This window comes from Rhinolophus sinicus, linkage group LG07 (assembly GCF_036562045.2).
Source record: "Rhinolophus sinicus isolate RSC01 linkage group LG07, ASM3656204v1, whole genome shotgun sequence".
NCBI classification, from domain to species: domain Eukaryota; kingdom Metazoa; phylum Chordata; class Mammalia; order Chiroptera; family Rhinolophidae; genus Rhinolophus; species Rhinolophus sinicus.
The window spans coordinates 88,626,936-88,649,625 of record NC_133757.1 but is presented as its reverse complement, the minus strand read 5'-3'; the positions used below and the strand labels follow the sequence as shown (position 1 = coordinate 88,649,625).

At 55.6% G+C, this 22,690-nt stretch overlaps 2 protein-coding genes across 4 annotated transcripts in view; one reads left to right on the top strand and one right to left on the bottom strand.

The window, feature by feature from the left end:
- BMP1 (bone morphogenetic protein 1) overlaps positions 1-5,766 on the top strand; it is a 37,869-nt gene extending 32,103 nt beyond the window's left edge. For all 3 annotated transcript variants that reach the window (XM_019714355.2, XM_019714347.2, XM_019714369.2), the window contains 4 exons: positions 1,110-1,237; positions 1,623-1,836; positions 3,412-3,662; positions 5,046-5,766. In XM_019714355.2, the coding sequence (XP_019569914.1) occupies positions 1,110-1,237; positions 1,623-1,836; positions 3,412-3,662; positions 5,046-5,180 (728 nt within the window). In that variant the 3' untranslated portion in view covers positions 5,181-5,766. The remainder of the gene's footprint in view (positions 1-1,109; positions 1,238-1,622; positions 1,837-3,411; positions 3,663-5,045) is intronic.
- A 5,045-nt stretch (positions 5,767-10,811) lies between these two features.
- Positions 10,812-22,190, bottom strand: PHYHIP (phytanoyl-CoA 2-hydroxylase interacting protein). The gene is made up of 5 exons (XM_019714416.2): positions 21,649-22,190; positions 18,007-18,200; positions 16,624-16,798; positions 14,560-14,677; positions 10,812-12,889 (listed from the first exon to the last, which is right to left on the bottom strand). Exons 2-5 carry the CDS (start codon positions 18,169-18,171, stop codon positions 12,355-12,357), a joined length of 993 nt encoding a protein of 330 aa, XP_019569975.1. The 5' UTR covers positions 18,172-18,200; positions 21,649-22,190; the 3' UTR covers positions 10,812-12,354.
- Between the last annotated feature and the right edge of the window lie 500 nt (positions 22,191-22,690).

Here is a 22,690-nt window from a genome sequence, read left to right as displayed (position 1 = left end):
GGCAGAGAGAGTGGGCAATTTGTGGTATGATGGTCCCTAAATGGTGGGTAGCAATGAGCTCACAGAAGCAGACTCCATTCCTGCCAGACAGGAGGGACACCTCTGAGTAGAAAAGGAGGGAAGGTGGAAGGAGGGAAGGTGAGTTGGCAGGTAGGGTTGGGAAGTTGAAGCCCTTTCACATGTGAGGCCCTGATTTTCTCAGGGAGGCAAGGAGGTGAGGTTGTCTGCTGGTAGGAAACGGCTGGAGGTTTGGAGCCGTTGCTGAGGAGGTGAGAGATGGAGCTGACCAAGGACAAATCCAAGAGTATCAAGTGGTTTGGGGCCCACCGCAGTTGGTGACTACAGATGGGGCTTTCCAAGATGGCGCAGTAGAAGGACGGCATGTTGACGAGCAGCTGGGCTGGTTGGCCACCTAGTCCAGCTGGATAGGGAAGCAAGTTAAGTCAACCAAGGAGGGAATATTGGGAGAAACTGCAAGGATCAGGGTCGTGGAGGTCTCTAAAGTTGAAGAAGTGTTGACGGGAAAGTGAGGGCCTGAGCAGCCAGAAGTATAGCAGGTGGCCACAGAGAGGGTGATGCGTTGGTGATGGTGAAGCCTGGAGTGAGGTCATGAGCAAACGTGCTCAAGAGGAGGGAGATAAGAACCAGTAGAGTTGAGGGCAGGCACAGAGAGGCCAGTGTGTTGTGTGAACCATATGTGTGTTTGTTGACGTCACCGATGATGGCAACAGGGGTGGGGTGGAGATAACTGAGTCAGGTGCCAAAGTCTTCTGTGAATGTGGAGGCATGGCAGGAGGTCAGAGGATGACAACATCGTGGAGGGCGGAGGGGGCGTGGTCAAATCGCCTCAAAGGTCCAGGGGTCTACATAGGGGCACTTGTGAGGGTAGCTTCCAGGTGGGGCCTCGCTTGGAACCAGATAGCTCAATTTCCCCGGGGGTGAGTAACTGAATGGAAGGCAGTGATATAAGTTCAGTCAGTTTTCACGTGGGGACAAGAGAAAGAAGGAGGGAGGTGGGCAGGAAGGAGGGATTTTCTTCCTTTCTGCATTGAGGGCGTGGACACATTGGGGTCCCTGCTGATCCCCTTCTTCTTGTTCACCTCCCACAGCTGGCTGTGACCACAAGGTAACATCCACCAGTGGCACCATCACCAGCCCCAACTGGCCTGACAAGTACCCCAGCAAAAAGGAATGTACCTGGGCTGTCTTGAGTACCCCTGGGCACCGGGTTAAGCTGGTAAGGTGCCTACTCCCCAGCCTATATGGGCACCCTGCTCCCGCATGCCATGCAGCCATCACCTATTTCCTGTCAGTTCCAAAGTCCTGGGTCACTCAGAGGCACTGCCCCGAGCAGCGCAGGGTGTAGGCTGATGCCTGGCTCAGCCCATAGGATGGCCATCCTGTGACAACCCCAGTCTGGTTTGACAGTGGCCCTTCCCCAGTGTACATTGGGGATGTCCCTGCCACCACCCCATTCCTGGGCACTCCCTCACGGCCACCCACCAGCAAGTGTCTACTCTCCCCAGTGTCTGCAAGCTTCATTTGGAAGGCCTGGGATTGGGGCCACCTGTTCCCCACCCCACACACATTCCTAACTTTCTCTCCTCCCCCGTGCCCCCCAGACTTTCTTGGAGATGGACATCGAGTCCCAGCCTGAGTGCGCCTATGACCACCTGGAGGTGTACGATGGGCGTGATGCTAAGGCCCCCATCCTGGGCCGCTTCTGTGGGAGCAAGAAGCCAGAGCCAGTCGTGGCCACAGGCAGCCGCATGTTCCTACGTTTCTACTCTGACAACTCGGTCCAGAGGAAGGGCTTCCAGGCGTCCCACTCCACAGGTGAGGCCACCTCTGGCCCGGGTGCTGGGCAAACAGGCCCTCATGCTAGGATTTGTTCTGGAGGCATCTGCTGATCCTGGTCTCAAAGGCAGACCTGGCTCGATGGGGGCTTATAAAGAGCTTGCGAAGGCTCAGACCAACCACGCCTGTGGCCTGGCTGGAGAGACAGTGTGTGCTGAGGGCCAGGCGGAGGAACAGAGAGGGAGTCTCCTGGTCAACAGTGGGGAGATCTTGATTAGGGGCTGTGAAGGTGGTCCTTCAGAGGACCGTGACAACAGGGATAGGGAACCCAGGGATGGGGAGGGAATCCCCAGAGTCCCCAGTGCTAGGATACTTGCAGCCGTCGACCCCCATCCTAACTCCCCAAATTCAGTCATTCATTCAATCTATACATATTTACTAACATGTAACATGTATGAGGCAGCATTCTAAGTGCGGGTCACAAAATGAACAAAGCAGATGAACATCTGAGTTCTTGAGGGCCTTACTTTGCATTCATTTGTGCGTTTATTTAACAACCGTTTACTGAGCTCTGGCCCTATGCATGAAGGCTCTCCGGGCACAGGGCTGTGCATCAGGCCTGAGCCCTTCATCCTGCCCACGCAGGAGTGAGACAGAATGTACACAGATAATTGCAGCAGGAGACAAATGTGATAAGGGCCTGGTTCTGGGTATGACTGGTGGGGTCATTCCAGCAGGGGGAGGAGCCCAAGGACAGCCACAGCCCTGGGACAGCTCTGAGTGTATACAGGTGACCCCAAATCACTTGGTTTGGCCTGAGCAATGTGTACATGAGGGCAACAGTGAAGGAGAAACGTGCAATTGCAGAGAAAGGCTGGAGGCGAGTCTTGGGAGGCCTGGAATGTCAGACCAAGGGTGTCAGATGGGGGCTTCTCATGGGTCTCCAGCCACCTGCTAGGGAGTCCCCTGAACTGATGGGTCCACAAACTTCCTTCCCTACTTTCGACTCAGTCCCTGCCCCACGCCCTGCCCCCCGCCCCCACCCATCCAGGGAGGTGTGAGTACCAGGTGTCCTAGAGGCTGGAGGGCATCGGGATGAGGATGGCCGCTGCATGCTTGCTTTTCCCCTCCCAGCTTAGGGTCACAGACAGACTGGAGGCCCGGAACTCCATCTGGCCCTCATACCTGCTTTGTTTGGCCCACAATGTGTTTTTTAAAAATGTGAGCCAACATTTAAAAATCAGGAATTTCTGCATAAATCTAGAGCTACAGCCTCTCAAGAATGGAAGCTCTGGCAGCCTAGGGCCCACATTTTTCCATGACAGCCATCAGCTGGAGCAAATTAGCAGTGTCTTCTTTTGACAAGCATGCCCTCCCCAGTGCCTCCGCCCTTAGCTGCCCCCGCCTTATGCATCCCAAGCCTTCGTGGGCCTCTATCCAGAGGCAGAGCAGCAGAGCATGCCTTCGAGGCCAAATCCTTGGCTGGCTCCAGACCCAGCCCCCACTAGCCACATGGCCCCTTCCGGGGCCTCCAGCCAGTAGGGCCAGCATGGTGAGGTGCAACACCTGCTCACGGCCCCCCTCAGGAAGTGATAGCCCATCTTGTCTCTGCAGAGTGTGGAGGCCAGGTGCGTGCTGAGGTGAAGTCCAAGGATCTTTACTCCCACGCCCAGTTTGGCGACAACAACTACCCTGGGGGGGTGGACTGCGAGTGGGTCATCGTGGCAGAGGAAGGCTACGGCGTGGAGCTCGTCTTCCAGACCTTTGAGGTGGAAGAGGAGACCGATTGCGGTTATGACTACATGGAACTCTTCGATGGCTATGACAGCACAGCCCCCAGACTGGGGCGCTACTGCGGCTCAGGGGTGAGGCTCCCCAGGACCCCTAATCCAGAGACTCAGTGCCAACCCAGCCCCTCTGCAGGCATGGGGTGCTGGCATGGGTGGCAGCACATGCCTGGCCCTTAGCTGGAGCTGGGGTACCCAGCCTGCTGGGTGGCTGCTCACAGAGGTCTGCCATGCCCTGGGCCGTCCCCACCCAGGAAACCTAGTCCTTTAGGGGCGACACAGAGGTTCCTGCAACCTCTGAGGTAGGCCCTGCTCTGACCCAAGCACAGCACCAGTTAGGTCGGGCATCCATATGTACTCACAACCTCATGTACACACCCAGACGTGTCATCTCCCTTGTCTCAGCCTCATAGCCCTGCGCTAAGCAGCCTGGGTACCCCAGGAAGGGTGAAACTCGCTGGAGTTGCAGCTATCTGCTGGACCCAGCGTGTGGCAAATCTCCCTTTAGGAGCAGAGCTTCAGCCTCTGTTGAATGGCAAGGGCTGGGCAGGGTGAAAGGTGGGAAACAGAGCACACAGCCCCCTTGCCTGCCTGACTCAGTGGCTCTGGAGTCCCCTGGCTAGCAAGCTGGCACCCCCTCCCCACTTTGCCCTTTGTAACTCCCTTGATCTGGCACATGTGGGGTGTCCCAGGTGGCTTCTTCCATAGGCTTCCATCAGGAGACAACAGTAGGGGACCTGGGGAAGGAACCCAGTCCTGTCAAGGCTTCCTGGTATGGTTGCTGGAAATGTCCCCAAGGTTTTCAAAAATGATCCTCTCTATGCCTTAAAGGCCAGGGTATCTGTGTGCTGATGCTCTGTGGAAGCTGTCACTCGGAAGGCCTGCTCACAGAGGTGACGACAAGCTTGCAGAGGCCTGGAAAGGGGCATCCCCTGGAGCTGACGATGGCCAGAACTGGGGGGAGGGTGGAAGGGAGGATGGCCAAGTCCAGGTCTGGGGCACCCAGCCGTCCCATCTTTCAGAGATGGCTGGCTGTGATAGCAAGAAGGCAGACATTCAGAGAACCTGCTCCCTTTGCAGGACCCTTCACAACCTTCCTCATGTGCCCCTCCTCCAGCCCTTCTAGGCTTGGAGAGCAGATAGTGTTTGGTTCTATTTGCCTTCGAGGAAAGTGAAGCCCCCAAGAGGCAGTGCCTTGCCTAAACTTCACAACCAACTTCTTAGTAGCAGAGCCGAGTCTGACTCTGGACTTAAGACAAGCTCCTCTGCCTCCTGCTTTCTGCCCTCCTCCAGGTGTCCTATTAAACTTCCCCTGAAAGAGTCTTCCTCCTGCGTCCAGGAGTTGAGGGATCTGGTGAACATCAAAGCCTCCCACCTTCCTTAGAGCAGGGGACCTTGGGGATGAAACACAGCAGCCCATGCCCTGTCCTCAGCCTCATGCCCATCCCTTTCCTCTGTCAGCCTCCGGAGGAGGTGTACTCGGCAGGAGACTCTGTGTTGGTGAGATTCCATTCTGATGACACCATCACCAAAAAAGGCTTCCACCTACGCTACACCAGCACCAAGTTTCAGGACACTCTACACAGCCGGAAGTGACCACTGCCCTCACATGTCAGTGGGGACGTGAGGCCTGCTGTCCTTGGTCACTTGGACTGGACAGTGGGGGCGAGCAGAAGGTGGGCACCCCATCCCTGCCACCGGGACCTGCAGGGCCGATGGTCCAGGTGAGGCTGTCCTCAGGAGGTGGGACTTGGACTACTTCATGAGCCACTTCCCCAGTTCCCTTCCTCCCTTGCCCCCAGCAGAGCAAGGGACCAGGGCCAGGGAGCCAGAGCTTTCACTGAGACACTTGAAGTGGCCATTCCTCCGTGGGGGCCGGCCGGTGGGGAGGGTCTGTCAGCGGGACCCACCCGCCTTCCCTATCCTTCTCCGTGTGCTGGATTGTGTATAGCCAGTGTGTATCTTCATTGTAATATACATGCCCCAGCCTCATTTGGTTTTACTTTAAGCCCCCACTTCCGCTATTTCCTGGGGCATGAGTTTCTGTACGGGTCCCACAGGAGCCACAGTGGGGAGATGAAGGGGAGGGGTGGGGAACAAGACAGGGCTTCTCTCAGGCCCAGTGGCTGGTCAGCCACACCGGGGCATCCCAGCCAATAAACCGAAAGTATTACAGCCAGTATCCTGTGCCAGATGCTGTCTGGGACACGGTGGGAGGGGGCAGGGGCTTCTCGTTCCAGATGTGCAGGCTTGCTGTGTCTGGAGTGGCCCGCAGCCAGGACACCTGGCCTCACTGGCTGCCCTTCCTCCCTTCTATTTCAGGACACCTTCGGGTGTGATTTCACACTTGGGCACACGCAAACATAGCCGCCTCGCACACTTCAGCCTGCGGACGCACTGCATACACACACTTCACATAGCCCTCCCACACAACGGGAGGGGTGGAACATTCTGTAAAGGGCCATTTGGTGGGGAGGAAGGAGGTCTATAAAAGGATAGGCGTGTGTTGTCCATCTGGGTTTTCTGTCTCTGTCTGGGGGAGGGGTGGGTGGTCTGCGAGGGTGTCCAGCTAGGAGAGCTCACCAGGAGCCAGAAAACTGGCATCAGCCAGAGCTGGCCCCAGGGCCTACCTTCCTGAATGTCAGACATCGAGTGCTGGCCCCCATGAGTCCTTCTCTCAGGGAGACAAGAGCCAGACGCTGAGCAAACATTCCAGCTCTTGCCTGCTCTCCCAAGGCAACCCAAGCCTGTGTCTTGTCTGCTTTCCTCCTTCCTGCCATTGCCTCCTCCCTCCCAGCCAGCAGGGAGGCTCCGACCTGTCTCCCCCTAGATGCCAGGAAGGGAGAAACCACATCCCTGCTCCTTTCCTTCAAAGGAGCCTCTCTCTCCCTTTTCTCTACATAGATCTCACAGGGAAAGAAAGTCAAGAGAGGACCCAGGTTCTTACACCTGTGCTGGCCACGCCCAGAGTCCCAAGAGACCTGGCAGCCTGCTCCAAGCCCCCAGGCTCCCCGAGAGCCTTCAGTGGGACTTCCACTATAGCAGGGGCAGGTATTGTGCCAGATGTTGTCGGGACTATGTGGGGGGACCCACATCCAGAGAGCTCTATGGCATGGTGCACCCTATATTAACCCTTTAAGCAGAAAACAGTAGTGGAAACCAAACACGTTGCTGATGTCTATGCAGAACCCTCTCCTTCCAGGAAGCCAACCTGCTTCCATGGTCAGGCTGCAGCCCTGTCTTCTGGTCCTGATGGCAGTTGAGGCCATGAAGCCCTGCGAAGAAGTAAGCGATGGCCAGAGGGGTTTCTCCTTAAGGCTCCAGTGAGGTCACAAGCTGTGATGTCACAGCCTCCCCTCCATGCCTCCATCGCCTCTGATCAGGGTAGTCAGGACAGCCTGGAGGGCCATGAGCAGAATGGCAAGGCTCTCAAACCATTGGAGACGCCTGGGCATCTCACCTAGACACTTTGCCACCCAACTTGGCATCAGCTCCTCCACTATCAGATTTGTAATCAGCGGTCACAGCTCTCCGCACCGGCCCTCCAGGTTCCTCTGAAGCTCAGAGGACCACACTCCCAGTTCACAAGCCACATGTCCAGGAGGAGCCAGGATTAACCCAATCCAGAGTGCGGGGCTTCAGCCCACAGAAAGTACCCATCCTCCACCCCAAACAGGGCCCCTGTGAACAAACACCACAGCCGGAAACAGCTCAGCATCGTCCCGTGCAGCTGTCCCAGGCAACTGTCCCAAGGCCATCATCACCATAGACGTGGACCTCTCTAATGACTCAGGGACCAGGCTGCTGAGCCCCCACAGTCTTCCCTGGGCCCATCTTCAGAGGCTGCCACCTGGTGGTGGAGCCTGCTTAGGAGCTGGCTGCAGGCCATTGATACATATTCCAGAACTTAATTAATGTGTTCTCAGGGCCCAGCCCACCCTCACCCTCTGGCTTCTTTAGGTTCTAAACTAAACCAACTCCAGTGCAGCCGCCCCTCAACTCAGGTGACTGCACGTCGAAGGAAACCATCCTTGCTCCAACTATCTCCAAGCCCCTGAGGTCCTCATGCGTCCCCCTGGATCTTAAGTTCGTGGCTGGCAGTGAAAGATGGATCTACCCTAGACTGTGCTCCCAACCCTGGTAATCAGGTTGAGATAACTAGGTTGAGATTACCACACACCCCAGAGCTTCCGGCTCCTCCCTCCGGGAGCACCTCTCTAGCCCTGAGAGGACAGCATGACAGCACCGGTCTGGCAATCAAGAGACTTGGCTCTGCTGTGCTTTGTCCCGTGACGTTGGCCAGCTGCCCCTCCCTGGGCCTCTGTTCCCTAAGCCTGTCTGTCATCTTCCCCCAGCAGCCCTTCCTGCCACAAAGAGAAAACCCAGCGTCCAGTCTCCAGGCGGCCAGAAGGCTGGGATGGGGGCTTGCAGGGCCAAGTGTTGGCTCTACTGTAGAAGAAGGAAAGTTGATGCCCCGCACTGCTCATCACTCCTTTTTCTCTCCGTTTCCCTTCCTCTTAACGCCACATGCTCCTCAGTCGCAAAAAGGTCAGACGCTTGAACGCAAACTTAACCGGTTTTGAACTTAACCGGTTTTCTCCCATCTGAGTGCTGTGTGTCCCTGGGTGAGTGATTTCACCACTCTGAGCCTTGGTTTCTTCATCTAGACACGTGGGATGGTGACACCTCACAGGGTTTCAAGGAAGGAATGAGATAACCTTTGAAGAGAGCCTGTCCCAGGGCCGGGCAAACAGGAGGGAGGCTCTCCAGAAATTGGCCTCCTTTTCCTCTCCCCTGCCAGACAATTTTCCAGTTTCTGGACAACTCTCTTCCTATGCTCAAAAGGAAACTTCTGGGTACACGAGTTTCCAGTCAGGCATCAGGCGCATAGCATAGAACTACTCCTGCCAGAGGGGACAATGCTGACCGCACAGCAAGGCAGGGCTTGTGAAGCAGGGGACGTATTTCTGGCTGGCTGGTAGCCTTTCTGGGCACCTCCCAAGTCACGCCCTGTGCTTGACTGTCCCTACACACGGGGCTGACTCCTGAAACTGTGAAAAGATGTGCTGTTCCAGTTTGCAAAAATAGTAGTGCCTGACTTGGGGAGTCGGGGGAGAGGGCAGCCAGATGTTTACCCAGAGAGCCATGAGGCCCCCAAGCCAGCTTTCTGCTGACCCGTCTGCTTCTCCTGCTCCAGCCCCCCTCCCAGCCCCATGCCCTCCCCTCCCTCATCCCAGGAACATCTGGTTCTAATCTCCTGCAGATGCTGTGGCCAAGCTGTTTTACGGCCAATCACCTCAGCTCAGCTTCCTGAAGGCCTCCCTCCATTTTGGGGGAATAGGCCCTTCTTGTCCCTCTCCTTGGGACCCCAGCCATCTCTTTTCCTAACATGGAGAAAAGACACATACCAAAGCCAGATGACACTGTCAGGGTCCTCAGAGAGGGCACCTCCCCTCCCACTACCTTGTGTGGGGGGGCCCTATCATCCATCCAGGATTCAAAGAAAGATGCTGGCACAGGAGGAAAGGAGGCAAGGAAGTGTGGGTGTCTGGGGGGGGGGCACAGGTAGAGAGAGAGATGGGAGCATTAGTGTATGTGGCCATGTATATGTATGTATTGGCTGTGTGTGTGTTTGTACCTGCACAGCAGAAAGCCCCACCCGTAACTCAGAGATGTCCCTTGGCAGCCACCACCTCATTTTTCCCTCCATACCTGCACTGGATCAGGGCCAACTCAGTGGCAGCTGCAGTACAACGTTGCCCCTCACCTGGCAGCTCTCTGTAGTCACCAAGGCTGTGTCTTCTAAATCCAGCCCAGGGAAGATGTGTGAGTGTGTGTGTCTGTGTGTGTGTGTGTGTCCACACAGACCTCTCTCCTACCGGAGTGACACAGGCCAGAAGGAACCCGAGGGCAGACTCCGACAGATACCTTGACCCACTTTAGTGTGATGAGCGCCTCGAGCAGCCAGGGTGGGCGTGTGCCAGAAAGCGGCCATCCGGAGAGGAGACCGGAGGAGCAGGCTCTCTGGAGGAAACCTGCCTGCCCCACCCCATCCACCCCATCTCAGCTGGCTGCCTTCATCCCCCACTAAGAGGACACCAGGAGTCAATCTCTCCTCCTAAGAAAACCAGAAGGGTTCTGAAAAGGAAGACTGAAGCTTGTGTCTCTGGAGGACTCTGAAAACCCCTCAGCTGGTGCTGGGGGTAGGGGGATGGGGGGATGGAAGCATGGACCCTGGTGGTCACTCACTGTCCTGGGAATTCTGGACTCCAGCTGCTGCCCAAACACCTTCAAATCAGCCTCCTGGGCCATTTGTGACTCCACATCCCCCCCTGGTGTTATTCAGGAACTAGGCACCGCCTTGGAAGAGATAAGAGACCCTTGGGAGAGTCACTGCCTGAGAAGGGTCCTGCCGTGTCTTATTGTCTCAGGTGGACCTGGCACACACTAGGGGACACAGGGCAGTGAAATGGGAAAATTCCAGCTTCTGGCCACTGTGACCTACTGACTGTAAGACATGGGCAAAACTTGTGACTTCTTTGTGCCTCAATTTCGTCTGTTAAATGGGAATAGGGCACAAGGCCATTGTGAAGATTAAACGAGCTGATGTGTGAAAGAAGCTGGAGTAATGCCCAGCGCATAGTAGGTCCTCAGGAAGTGGTCCTTTGCCCTTCAACTTTCCTTCCTTGCCCCAGGAGCCTGTGCTCAAGCTCTGGGTGACACATGTTCATTGACCCTAAGCCAGGCAATGTCAGGGAAGTGACTCTAATTTTTCTGGAGCTTTTTCACTCCAGAAGAGGATCATTTTAATTAGTCTACAATGATAGATGTAGAGGTGACAGATCTGTAAACGAGGAAACCTGCTGGGGAGGGGACACAGGCGCTGGAGGAAGGAAAGTCAGTGGCGTCTGGGTCTGATGCTACAGTGGGAAGGGCTCCAAATGGGGGGCTTGGGGACCTTGGCTAAGCTTCTGGATTTCTACAGGTTTTTCCTTAAGAGGCCTGTTTCCCCTTCAGCAAAGTGCAGAGTAGGCACAAATGACTTCCGAAGTCCCTTCCGAGCTGGAGATGTGGCTCTGCGTCCTGAGCCCCATCTCCCACAGCAAGACTTGAACACCCTTAGAGACAATTCTGGGCAGCCCGTCCTGGGGGCCATCCCTATGTGAGCTCCTCTGTGATTATATAACTTACCCACTTGCCCTCCCAGAGCCCAAGGAGAGGCGGAGCTCTCAGGCCATGGTGGTTTATTGATGCACAATGCAAGCACAGCACAGGCGGGCATGCCCCAGCCAGGGGCAGACACCAGGCCAGGGAAGGGCAGCGAGCCACCCCCACAGCAACGCTGCCAGCAGAGGGGGAAAGGGCCTGGGGGCCCATGTCCTCTTCTCCACGCATTTCCCAGGCCCCCCCAGACCTGAACCACTCCACTCCCTGTGGCTACAGAAGAGGTGACCAGCTGTCCCACCTGCCCCTAACTGAGATATGGCCTTGTTGGCCTGCTGGCTCCTTCTGTCCTTCATCACGGAAATCTGGCTGTCATTGTGGAGGCTGCTCTCTTCTGCCTGACATCACCTCCATCATCCCCCTGATAGCTAGTTGCCTCCATCAACACCTCTCCCCGTCAGCCCACCTGGTCTGCTTATCTCAGGGGGTCCACCCTCACCACCCTCATGACCTGTACAAAAGTAGGAAATAGGTAAAAACGCTGTTAGGCCTGGGAAAGTCTTCAACAAGAGTTCCCCAGAGAAGGGGCTCTCTGCCAATGGGCTTGAGAAAGGGGGTGGTGAGGACAGTGCCAGTGGGTAGGGGCACGAGGTGGGGTGGCAGGGAAGCCACAGTCCAGATCACAAACGGCACAGTGCAGTCACGGCACCATGGCAGAGACAGCAAGGAAAGTGCACAGCCAGGCGGGTGCCAGGGCTCTGCAGGAAAGCCCTTGGGTCTAGTTCCATACTAGGTCCCCTCAGGGCGGGAGGCAGCCCACCCCTGCCCAAGGAAGGTGTCGTTCTGGGTCTCAGGGGTCTCTCTCCCCCTCTTCGACCCCAGTGGCTGCCATTCCAGGCCCCCATGCTCTGAGCAAGGGAGCCAGTCCACTGGGGTCTAGACCATCTCCAGATAGATGAAACGAAACATTCCAACAGCTTGGATGCCCCAAAGCCAAGAGGAAAAAGAGGGCCTCTTTCTGAGTGCAGGTGACAAGAGGGGGGGACAACTCCCCATGCAGGAGGAGGTGCTTTGGGTCAGGAGCAGCTGGGGTCACAGCGGTGCAGGAGTCTATTTATAGAGGGAACGGGCCAAACCTGGCGTGGGAAGCCCCCAGGCCCCGCTGAGTGGGCAGGGGTATCCTGTGGTGGACCTGAGTGGGGTGGGTGGGGCTAAGGAAGAGCACCCCACAGTTCTGTGTCACCTCTGGAGGCAGGCAAGCTACACATGGACTTTGGCCTGGAAGGCCCGGAAGGCCTAAAGTCTCCATGAGATGGAGGCCTGGGATAAAGCAAGAAACAGCAGGACTGGGAAACCAGAGGAAAGGGGAAGTCTCCAGAAATCCAACCCCCCACCAAGCTACAGAGGCTAAGAGCCTTTCCAGGTCTACCAGGCCTACCAAGGGAACCACCCTCTGTTGCCTCTAATGCCAAGGGGTGGGGAGGGGGAGACCAAAGGCATGGAGGGAGCAGGGGGCTAGGGGAGAGAAAGCCAGCTCCCTGAACCTATGCCACCCATTGCGCCCTGCCTGTCCTCTCTCCTTAGCCCCCCAGCTCCCCAGGAGTCCCTAGCGGCCCACACTGATATTGCAGGTCTTACAGCTGGGGTCTTTCTTGGCGTCGGCAGTGGACAGACTCATGAGTTGGTGGCCACTGATCTCTCCCAGGGTGCCCAGGGACAGGTCGACGGGCTCCGTGTAGATGACCTCCAGGATGAGATCCTGGGCGTGGCGGAAGACCAGCTCCCCATCCTCCACACTACAGGTCAGGAACTTGTTGCAAGCAATGTCCAGGAGAGGCAGGCGGTCTCGGCAGAAGCGGTCCCCCAGGGAGCCCTTGGGGGCCAGAACCAGGATGGCATAGTGGTAGGCTGTGTACATACAGTAGAAGTCTGCAAAGTAGAGGTTGGTGCTGGGGTTGAAAAGGCGCTGGGCGGGAATCTGGAAGCGCCAGCGGCCGTAGGGAGAGTCTTGAGGGGGCTGGCCTGTGTTGAACTCCGTGTTGCAACTGAAGAAGACTCCATGGAGCATGCCGCTGGTCGGGGAACCATGGCTGCCGCTGTTGTCCTTCAAGTAGGGCTGCAGCATGTTCCCACAATGGGTTCTACCCACCCCGGGAAAATGCCAAAGGAAAGAGAAAATGCCACTGGTTAGCTGGTCAGAGGCTTGGCTGCTGTGTGTGATGAAAAGGGAGCCAGCCCACCCTCTGGCTCTCCCACCAACCACCGCCTCCACCAGTCACAAATAGAACATTCCAGAATGTGAGAGCAGGGAGGGCCCTGGAGATGGGCTGATCCAGCCCACTCCTTCACAGAGGAGAGGTCTGAACTTGCTATTCTCCAGCATAAAACCCTTTGATGGAGCTTGAATGAAAAGCAAAGCCATCACGATCTGGTCTTTCTGGCTCCGTCTCCTACCACCTCCACACCCACAGTTGACATCCTCCAGCCACATGGGAACCCCACCCAGCTTTTTCCTGCCTCTGTGCCTTTGCATTGCTCTTCCCTCTGCCTGGATTGCCCTTCCCACCTTTCACCAACTGGCCTGGCAAACTTCTATTCATTCCTTCAAGGCCCAGCACAGGTGTCTCCTCCTCCCTAAAACATTCCAGGAGCATCAGGTACTTTCAATTCAACAAGATTTTGACTGCAGGACGCTGAATTTTAGTCAATGAGCACACACACTTACTACCTTCCATCTGTGGGTACTGTCCCCTGAGAGACTGTGAGGTTTTCAGGAGAAAGACTGTGTTTTTATTCCTGGCACACATGGGTGCTCTCTCCTTCTTGCTTTCTGGTAGAGGAGCCCAAACCGGGCACCACTCATCTCACTTCCTGTCTTCTTTAGTACAAACACCAAAACCCACACCGAGGCCTCTGCTGCCTGGAGAAGGGTCAAAATGCCTGCCCCTGTTGATGCAATTGATAAAGACGGTACTGGTGGTGGCTTGCCCTGGCCCAGTCTTACACGGACATGGGCTTGAAGCCGTGTCAGCAGGCACGGGGAGGAGGGAAGCCCCTGGTCCTACCTCACTTTGGCCTGGTCCTGGCTGTCTTAAGTGACTAATGCCGTGTTGGCGCTCTGGGCCTCAAGCTCCCTATATGTATGCTGAGGGTTTTGGATGAAATCGTCAGTTGGATCGAGCATTTTTAGATGTGGAACCCCTCTCTTTTTTCCCAAAGGAAATTACATACAGGTGGGCCATGAGCAATAAAATTGAAGCTGCTTGGGTTAAACGATAGGTGTGGGGTCCACCAAGCCCCATCCTTACATTTCCTGGACCTTACATTTCCAGCACCACCGGAAGGGCTGCCTGAGACACGCCCTGGAGCCTCCAGGCTCCCCAGCACACTGTGTGAAGTCCATGACCCTTTGTGCTCAGAATCTGCTCACACTTTGTGGCCCCCTCATCACCTCCTCTTGGGACCCGGGGCCTGAACTGCAGACATAGCTAATGACCTGCCACATTAGAACCCAGTGACAGGAACTGCTCCCAAGAAGGATCCCACCCAGGACCTCACTCACCCAGGCCTGGTGGTACGGTGCCCCCGGCAGCCTCGTTCTGAGTGCCCTCTCCTTCCTGGAGCCCAATCCCAGGCCACCAGCCTCCCAGCTACCCACCCACCCAGAGCCAGCCTGGAATGAGAGGGCATGGCCACTCACTGCAGGGGTCTGGAATCTGACAGGCTTGGGGTGACATCAGACAGCCTGGACTGCTGAGGTAGGGCTGGGGACGGAGGCGGGCCCTGCTGGGCCGTGCAGGGCTTCGCTCACCTGGCGTGCTGGAAGTACTCCTTGTGATGGTTGCGGTAGAAGACAGAGAAGCGCAGCATACGGCCTGCGATCTGCTCAGCCTTCTCCTGCAGCTGTGCCAGGTGCTCCTTGGCATAATCTGCAAGAGTGCGGGGGGGTGGGGTGGGGGGGTGGGGGGGTGAGCCAAGAGAGCGGTTGGGGACCGCCGCCCCTCCCCCATTCCTGGCACTGCGGACATCAGCCCACAGCAGCCCACGTCTGTGCTCAGACAGGCAGGGCACACCAAACAGTCACAGCACCTCGGACCACATGGAAGTGGGCCAGCCAGATGCTGTCTGTGTCCTCAGTGCCTGAGGCTCAGGACTCTGCGTCAGACAAGCGGCAGGGCCGTCCAGTTATGCAATTGTGATGGGCTCCAGGGGCTCTAATCCCAGGCCACCTTCGTGTGAAAGGACAACCAGCAGGCAAAAGAAGGGCCAAGAAAGGGAAAATTTGCGGTCCTTTAGGGACAGCCCCTCAAACCCAGTAGGTAGGACGCTGCGTGCACCACTACATGGAAGCCAGTTGTTATTATAAGTGGGGGTTCGTGGAGAGCCTGTGGAGAACTGGGGTGAATGTTTAGATAGACCATGTCTGGGGCAATGACTCCACTTCAGCATCCCAGGAAAAGCATAGACGCCTGGAAACAGGGTAGTAAAACTGGACCCTCCCAGGGGCCAGGGCCAGAGGCCAGAGCCCAGGGGCCCAGGCAGGGCTGCTGCTAGCCTAGACAGTGCCTTTATACAAATTAGGAAAAGATCCCCTTTCCTCTTTGTTCATGCAGCCCTGGCCAGGGTGCTGGGTTTGGCAAGAAGAGTGTGGTCTGGACAGCAGCCATCCCCAGCTCCCCTGTTTGAATTAAACTCCTACTACACATGGAATTCTGGGGTAAACCAAGAGGCTTTCCCCACAAGGAGTGGGAGCACCTCCAGAGAGTGGGGTTTGCAGCCGAGCTAAGAGAAAGCACCACTCAAAACAGAAGGGCAGCGCAAGGAGATGAGGCACAGACCTTGGCAGAGGGTGGAGCCAGCAGCATCATAGGCCCAGGGCTAAGAACGTCCCCTGCCCCTTCCTTGTGACAGACAGAGATCTGGGGCAATTCTCACCATGGACACCAAAAGAACTGAATATTGTGGGGCAGATCCTGGGTCATCAGTGACCAAGTACGCATGAGCCTGGTGTTTGTTCATGCTGGAATTTGCAAGCTCAGTTCTGCCAAGAGAGTTTGGGGGACCACTGACTAAGGATTATTTCCCCAGGTTAAGCGGAGATTCAAAACAAATAAACTGTGATTGTTCCACAAAGCTTCCATCGACCGATGATCGATAAACAAAACGCAAATCGATAAACAAAAACAAGTTTAGCCACGGTATGCAATATTATTCCACCTTAAGAAGGAAGAAAATTCTGATACATGGCGACAACATGAATGAACCTTGAGGACATGATGCTAAGTGAACAACCCAATCACAGAAGGACAAATACTGCATGGTTCCTCTCACAGTATTTGAGGTACCAAGAGTGGTCACATTGGCACCAAGAGGGGTCACATTTAGAGACAGAAAGGAATGGCGGTTGCAGGGGCTGGGGTGAGATGAGAGGCACAGTTGTTGTTTAATGCGCATAGAGTTTCAGTTTGGGAAGATGGAAAATTCTGGAGATCAAGTGCATCCCAATGTGAATGGACTTTATACCACTGAAACGTACACTTAAAAATGGTTAAGATGGTAACTTTTATGTTACGTGTATTTTACCACAATTCCAAAAAAAAGAAAAATCTGCTTGCCCCAAGCCAGAAAAGTGACTCCATCTCTTTACGGAAGTAGTATTGCCACCATGATAAGCTGTATTCACATCTGCCTCCTGCATCGGGCTACAGGCTTTGTCAGGGCAGGGGCAGGTCTCATCCACCTGTGTCTCCCTGATGGCCTACACCTGGTGCTGGTATACAGCAGATGGTCATGGGGTTTGTTAGATTAAGACGAAGCCCCCTCCTGACCATAACTAAACCGGATGTGCCAAAGCAACAGGACAGCAGGGCCTTACCCCCGGTGCAGAACTCGACTGTCTCACTCCAGCCGGACACCAGGTACTCCCCGTCGCTCTGCTTCACTGCAGTCTGCACCGCTACGCTGTATTCCGTGCGGGGGCTCAGGAACCAGTGGCCTCTCACCGTCATGGGCAGAGGCACTGCTTTGGCCACAAGCTTGGTGGGGACATCCTGAGACATGGGATGCAGACAGAGAGCCAAGAGTCAAACTGGGGCTCATGCTCAATCTTGGCATTCCCTTAGACCTCCATCTCCAGATGGTCCCATGCCTCCTGAGGAGGGCCAGAGTCTCAAGGATTTGATGGCTCAGTGCCCTGGTCACTGTTTTCCTGCAGAAGCAAGCAGTGGCCGTTGGGAAGGCCATATAGCCATTCCCCAGCCTCCACCCCTCCTTCATCTCTGATGCCGGTTCTTTTGGGAATTGAGGAGAAAGGCCACTGGGGTGGAGGCTTGCAAAGTTGAGGGTGGCGAGACTTCCGAGATCTCCATTTTCGAGGGAGACTTCGAGAGCTCAGCACACTGCAGTGCCGTCTCCACGGCAACGGCCAATGCTGAGAAGCCAGGGAGAAAGGAAAAATATGCCTTATTCTTTGGGGGGGAGGGTTAAGGGGGTGGTGTTGAACATTCACGTCACCGTGGCAACTGGCCTGCCAAAAGACACCCAGATGGGGAGGGGGGAGCCAATTCCAAAGAGAGGGTGAGTAACCCACATGATGCCGTCGTCGTGGGAACCAGCTCCTTCCCACCTCACTCTCTTCTCTGCCTCTCTGCCAGCTTAGGAGATGGGAGCCTTCCTTCCTCCCACCCACCCCCACAGCAGCTTTAACCCAGGGAAAGGACACCCCAGCCAGGGGGGTACTCTTTCACATTCCTTTTCTAAACCCAGCAAACAGGCCAGAGGGCCAGGGCCAGAGAGGATCATGGGAGCCTGTGGGAGATCTCTGAGGACCCACCAGAGGGCCCCACCCCGGCCCACAGTCCATGTTGCCCACCCAGTCAACAATTAGGTTGTTGCTGAGTCGGGGGCCATGCCCAGGTGCGATGTCATGGCCCCACCCTGGGTTTTCTCACTTGTCCACATGATGCTGAAAATGGTGTTCGTTGTATGGTGGGCCCTGAACCAAGCACCACACAAATGTTACCTCCCAGAAGCTTCTCACAAGCCTACGGGGGTGCTGGCATTATCTTTATTCCCCTTTTACCAGAGAAGGAACTCAGGCTCAGAGAGGTTAAATAACTCTCCCAAGTTTACACCGTAAGCAGAGCCTGGATTGGAATCAGGCCTCTCCAAACCCATCACTAGCGCCTCCAGGCCCTGGGTTATCCTGCCTCCTTCAAGAGCAGGTGTGAGGAAGAGGCGCTCCAGGCCCCTCACTCACCCGGTGCTTGAACTTGTTGGAGTTCTTATTCTCCTTCTTGTTGAGGTCGATGAAGTAATGGGTGACCCTCTCCAGGTCGCTGTTCTCCATGGCCCAGGAGATGCGGAAGGAGTCACAGGTGATGTTATTGACCTCAATGCTGTGGGGTGTGGACAGCAGCTCCATGTTCCCCTCCAGTTTGGCTCCTGTGGGGACTGAGGGGAGAGGGGGAATCAGCACCACTCTCCCCACCACAGAGTTTTCTGGAACATCTTCCTCCCAACATCCCTGGCGAGGTGGACATTTGAGGACCCATTGATGGCACCTACCTCATCAAGTCTGATGGAAAGATAGCACAGGGAAGACTAAGGGGGGGAACCAAAGGTGGGATGGGGTGTTCCCCCACAGGGGGTTCTTGGCTCTCCTTGGAGGGGTCTGCAGAGCAGAAGGCACCTGACAGGTGGCAGAGGCAGTGGGAATGCTGCAAACGCCAGGCAGGACAGATTTGCAACAGATGGAGCCGAGGAGGGGGCTCTCCGCCAGCAGGCGTTAACACAGAAAGGGGTGGGGGTGGAGAGAACAGTGTGAGGCGTAGGAGAGACAGGAAGCCCCCACTGAGGGGATGGGTTTGAGGGTGCAGGCAGGCAGAGGGCAGCAGCAACCAAAAGACCAACGGTGCCAGAAGGGGTGCCAGGGCTCTGGAACTCAGGCCCCCCCTACTCCCTATTCTCTGGGGTGACTCAGCAGAGGGCACCACGACACAGGGCTGGGAGTTCTTGGATCCACGTGGTGGTGGCACAGCCGCACGAGCCACAGCCCTTCTCCCACCCATCACTTCTCTATCATCACTCTCCTTTTCAGCGCATCCTCAGTTACTCAACTCCTTTAAATAGTTTTACCTTTGACATCTATTGTAGGCTGACTATGTGCTAATAATTTCACAAACATCATCTCGTGCAAGCTCACAATAGTAGGCACTATTATTATCCCCATTTTACAGATGTGGTAGCTGAGGTTGGGGGTACTAAGATGCCAACGGTCACACAGCTAGAAAAAGATTTGAACTCAGTCTATCTGACTCTGGATCCCAAACTCTTTGTCATTAAGCTAAAGTTGTATCTCCTTGTGTAAGCGTGTGTGTGTCCCATGTGTCACATGTGTGGCATGTGTGTATGCATAGGTGCACATTATTTTATTTTACCACTATTTATTTTTCCTCCTTCTGTCCTTTTAAGCAATGGCATTTTCTCTCCCCTCCCCCTCTCACTCCTTCGCTTCTTCCCCTGGCTGCTCTTCCAGATGTAAAAGGACCACACCACCATCACTCTCACCTGTGCTTATCTGGGAAGCGCTGACTCTGGCCCTGACTTTGGCCTGGCTCACTGGAGCTTTGGGGAGCGGGGTGGGGAAGTGAGAAGGGCTGAGAAGGACTGTCTCTGGGACAAGAGCATGAGTGTGGGCTGGGCTTTCTCCTGGGGCATCTGCTTAGTACCCATTCAAGCGCATGCCTCCCAGTTCTTCCTCAAACCCAGTCCCAGCACACCACAGGTTTCTGGAGTGTCAGCTCCTTTTCACCTCCTTCCCTCTTCCTCTCCTCTCCTTGCCCAGGCACTGCTAAGGGTGAGGGTACCTTGTGCCATCAAAAGCAGGTACATCTATTTATAGCTTCCAGAAGATCCAACCCACACTTTCCTGTCAATTAAGCCTGCTTCAGAGCCTGGCACCTCTAAATTAACCCGTGGGCTGCCTGGGTGGCAGGCACAGGGTGAAGAACTTGCCCCAGAATGTCACCTGCATCCTTGTTTCATTTTAGCTTCTCACCCTAAAACGTATGCCTGCCTGTTGTGAGGTTCGGTTACACGCCAATGGCTTCGTGCAAGGGAATCCTGTGGTAAATAAGCATGATGGTGCTACCAGGTTCACGCCAAAATAAAATAGAATAGGATTGGGTGTCTAGAAACAACTATACTCTAATAAACCAGTTTGTAATTCACAGGGACAGGTGTGGAACAGTGAGGAGTTGCTGTCCCCTGTGTTCCCAGTGAGGAGCTCCCCAGAGAAACACATGTGACTTCCCCCACACACACACATGCACTCATGCACCCCAGCACAGCCACCTGCCACCCACATGGAAGGCAGTCCACACCCACCCTATGGGTGGGCACCTGTTCCTGCCTCAGTCTCCCATAGATAGAATAGCTGTGGTGGTGGTATCTCCAGGACCTGGCTCATCCTTTCCCCTGGACAGTTCTAGGAGAGCCGAGACTACTGCCCACGTGAGCTTGGGAGAGTTGCTGTGAGTGACACTGGGAGAAAAGTGAAGCCGGGTGGGCATGAACCCCAGTTCTCAAGCCCAGGTGACTGGGGAAGGGCAGGGTGTGAGGGACAGGTTGAGACAACACCTGAGAAACACCCACACTCCCGTGCGAATCCACCCCAACACAAGCATTCACACACCCACACGCAGGCGAGCGTATGTGCGTGCACACGCACATGTATGCACCAAGCATGCCCACCCATGTCTTCTACCCACAGGCTTCACACACATACTTCCTCAGACATTCTCACTCCCACACACTCACCTACGCACTCAGGTACCTTCCGTCACCCTTCACATTCTAAGAATGTCCCGCAATTTTCCCTCCACAAGCTGTCAGACCCACGCAGACCCACGCATGTGCAAGGCCACAGGCTCCGCACACACATATGCATGTACACCTTCTCACGAGCCATATTTGGGGGGAAAAGGAAGCCACAGGAGCCAACATGCATGCATGCCACCTCCACAGAAGGCAGGCACCCCATACGCCTGCTTGCACACCCATGTACATTCACACACATGTCAACCTCTGCCCATATTCTGGTATTCACTCTCAAGTCTTCTGAAGACTCAAAGACACAGAGTTTGAAAATGTGTTTGTTTCTGGCTACACTCTGCCATCCCCGAGCCTTCACATGCCAACAGGTTTGCATACCCACGCGGCTTTGTCCACCGACGGGGGCTTCTGCCCACACTCTCCACCTACCTACCACCTTCTGCTCCAGAGTCGCACCTTCCCACATAGAAACCCTCTGTCAACATGTACGCCCACATACTTGACAAGCGATATGTCCACCCCATAAATATACTGCTTTGCACTGTCCCCACCTACATGCACCCACGGGCTACAGATAACTGATCCCCCACACATGTGCCTCACATATACAAGAAACATATGTTCCTAGACATGCCACACAGGAGTCAAAACCCACACATGAGCCTAAGTTTATGCAGACAGAACTATCTACGCAAGCAAACCTCCAGTCTTCTCGAAAGCATGCATATACTGTGCCCACACTGATACCCTTTGCCCATGTCCATTCAGAAAAGCCACTGCATGCCAGAGGAAAAGCTGCCCCCCGCCCCACTGTCCCTTCTGGCATTGTTGACTGCAGCAGACTGGTCACGGGGTGACTAACTATGGTGCCCTGGGGACCGGATCCAGCTGTTAACCCCTTGGCCAAGGGCCTGGGGGAAAGGGGACAAGGTCATGGGCCCTGGCAATCCAGGTGGGCACCACAGGCAGTGGCAGGACCCCGGTGCCCCCCAGCTCCTAGCCCCTAACCACCAGAGTCCCTCTCGGGATTGACAGTAGGACGCTCTGGGAGAGGAAGGGCACTCACCTGGCTCCAATGGGCTCTGCAGAGGAAGACCTGGAAGGGAGGAAAAGGAGAGACCTCTGTGTGGATGGGCTCCCCAGGCAGAGAGGCAGCGGCCAGATGCCTGGGTCACAGGCAGCAGTGCTCACTGGCTTCTCTCGCTCCTCTCACAGCTGCCAAGGAGGCTTCTTCCATGCCCCGCAGGCAGCCCCTGCCTGGTCCGCAGCGCGCTGCTGCCCCCAGAGAGGTGATGTTTCCAGCCGAGCGCAAGGAGAGGCAAGAGCAAAATCAAAGCGGCGTGGAGGAGAGAGAGGCAGAGAAGACGAGAAGGAACAGGAGAGCCAGACTGAATCTGGCTCCACCAATGGGATCAGTGGCTGCCCAGCGTCAGGTGACAATAAGCAAGCTTGGTCCCTGTTCACCGGGCTGGTGGGAGGGAGAAAGGGTAGAGGGTCTGGAAGGGAGCTATGCTGATGTCCTTGGAGACAGTGGCGGTGGCTGTCCCCTTTCATGGTTATTCCAGGAAACATGCCCTCAGCATAAATTCTTCCAACACACCCCTACTTGGAAATCTCTCACTTGAATGCAGCCCCCAAACTTTAGGATGATGGGAGAGGGGTGGGGCTTAGCTCAGGGGCTCAGGAGCCTGAAGGAAAGATTCCAACTGGGGAAGGGGGTGGCTGGGAAGGGACAGGATTCAGATGGGAGCTGGTGTGTGGGGAGGGGGTCTGTCTTAATCAGGATTCTCTCCTCGGGGCCTTTGGCTGATCTCTGTCTCCATTTTCTTACCAACTCTATCAAGAGATATCAGACCGCAGCCCCAGGAACCCTCTGGCTGTTTACGTGCCCCCAGGGAAAAGGACGAACGAGAGAGGGGGAGAGAGAGAGAGAAGTTGTGGGGTTCCGAAAGGGTGTGCAGAGGCAAGAACGTGGGAGTGAGAGGTACTCACAGAGCTTGGAGTGTTTGCATCCCAGCCAACCATCTGGGCTCACAGGAGCCACGGCCTGAACACTTCGGCCAGAGAGAGCACTGACTCTCTTCTCTGCAGGAGGCTTTTCTACCCTC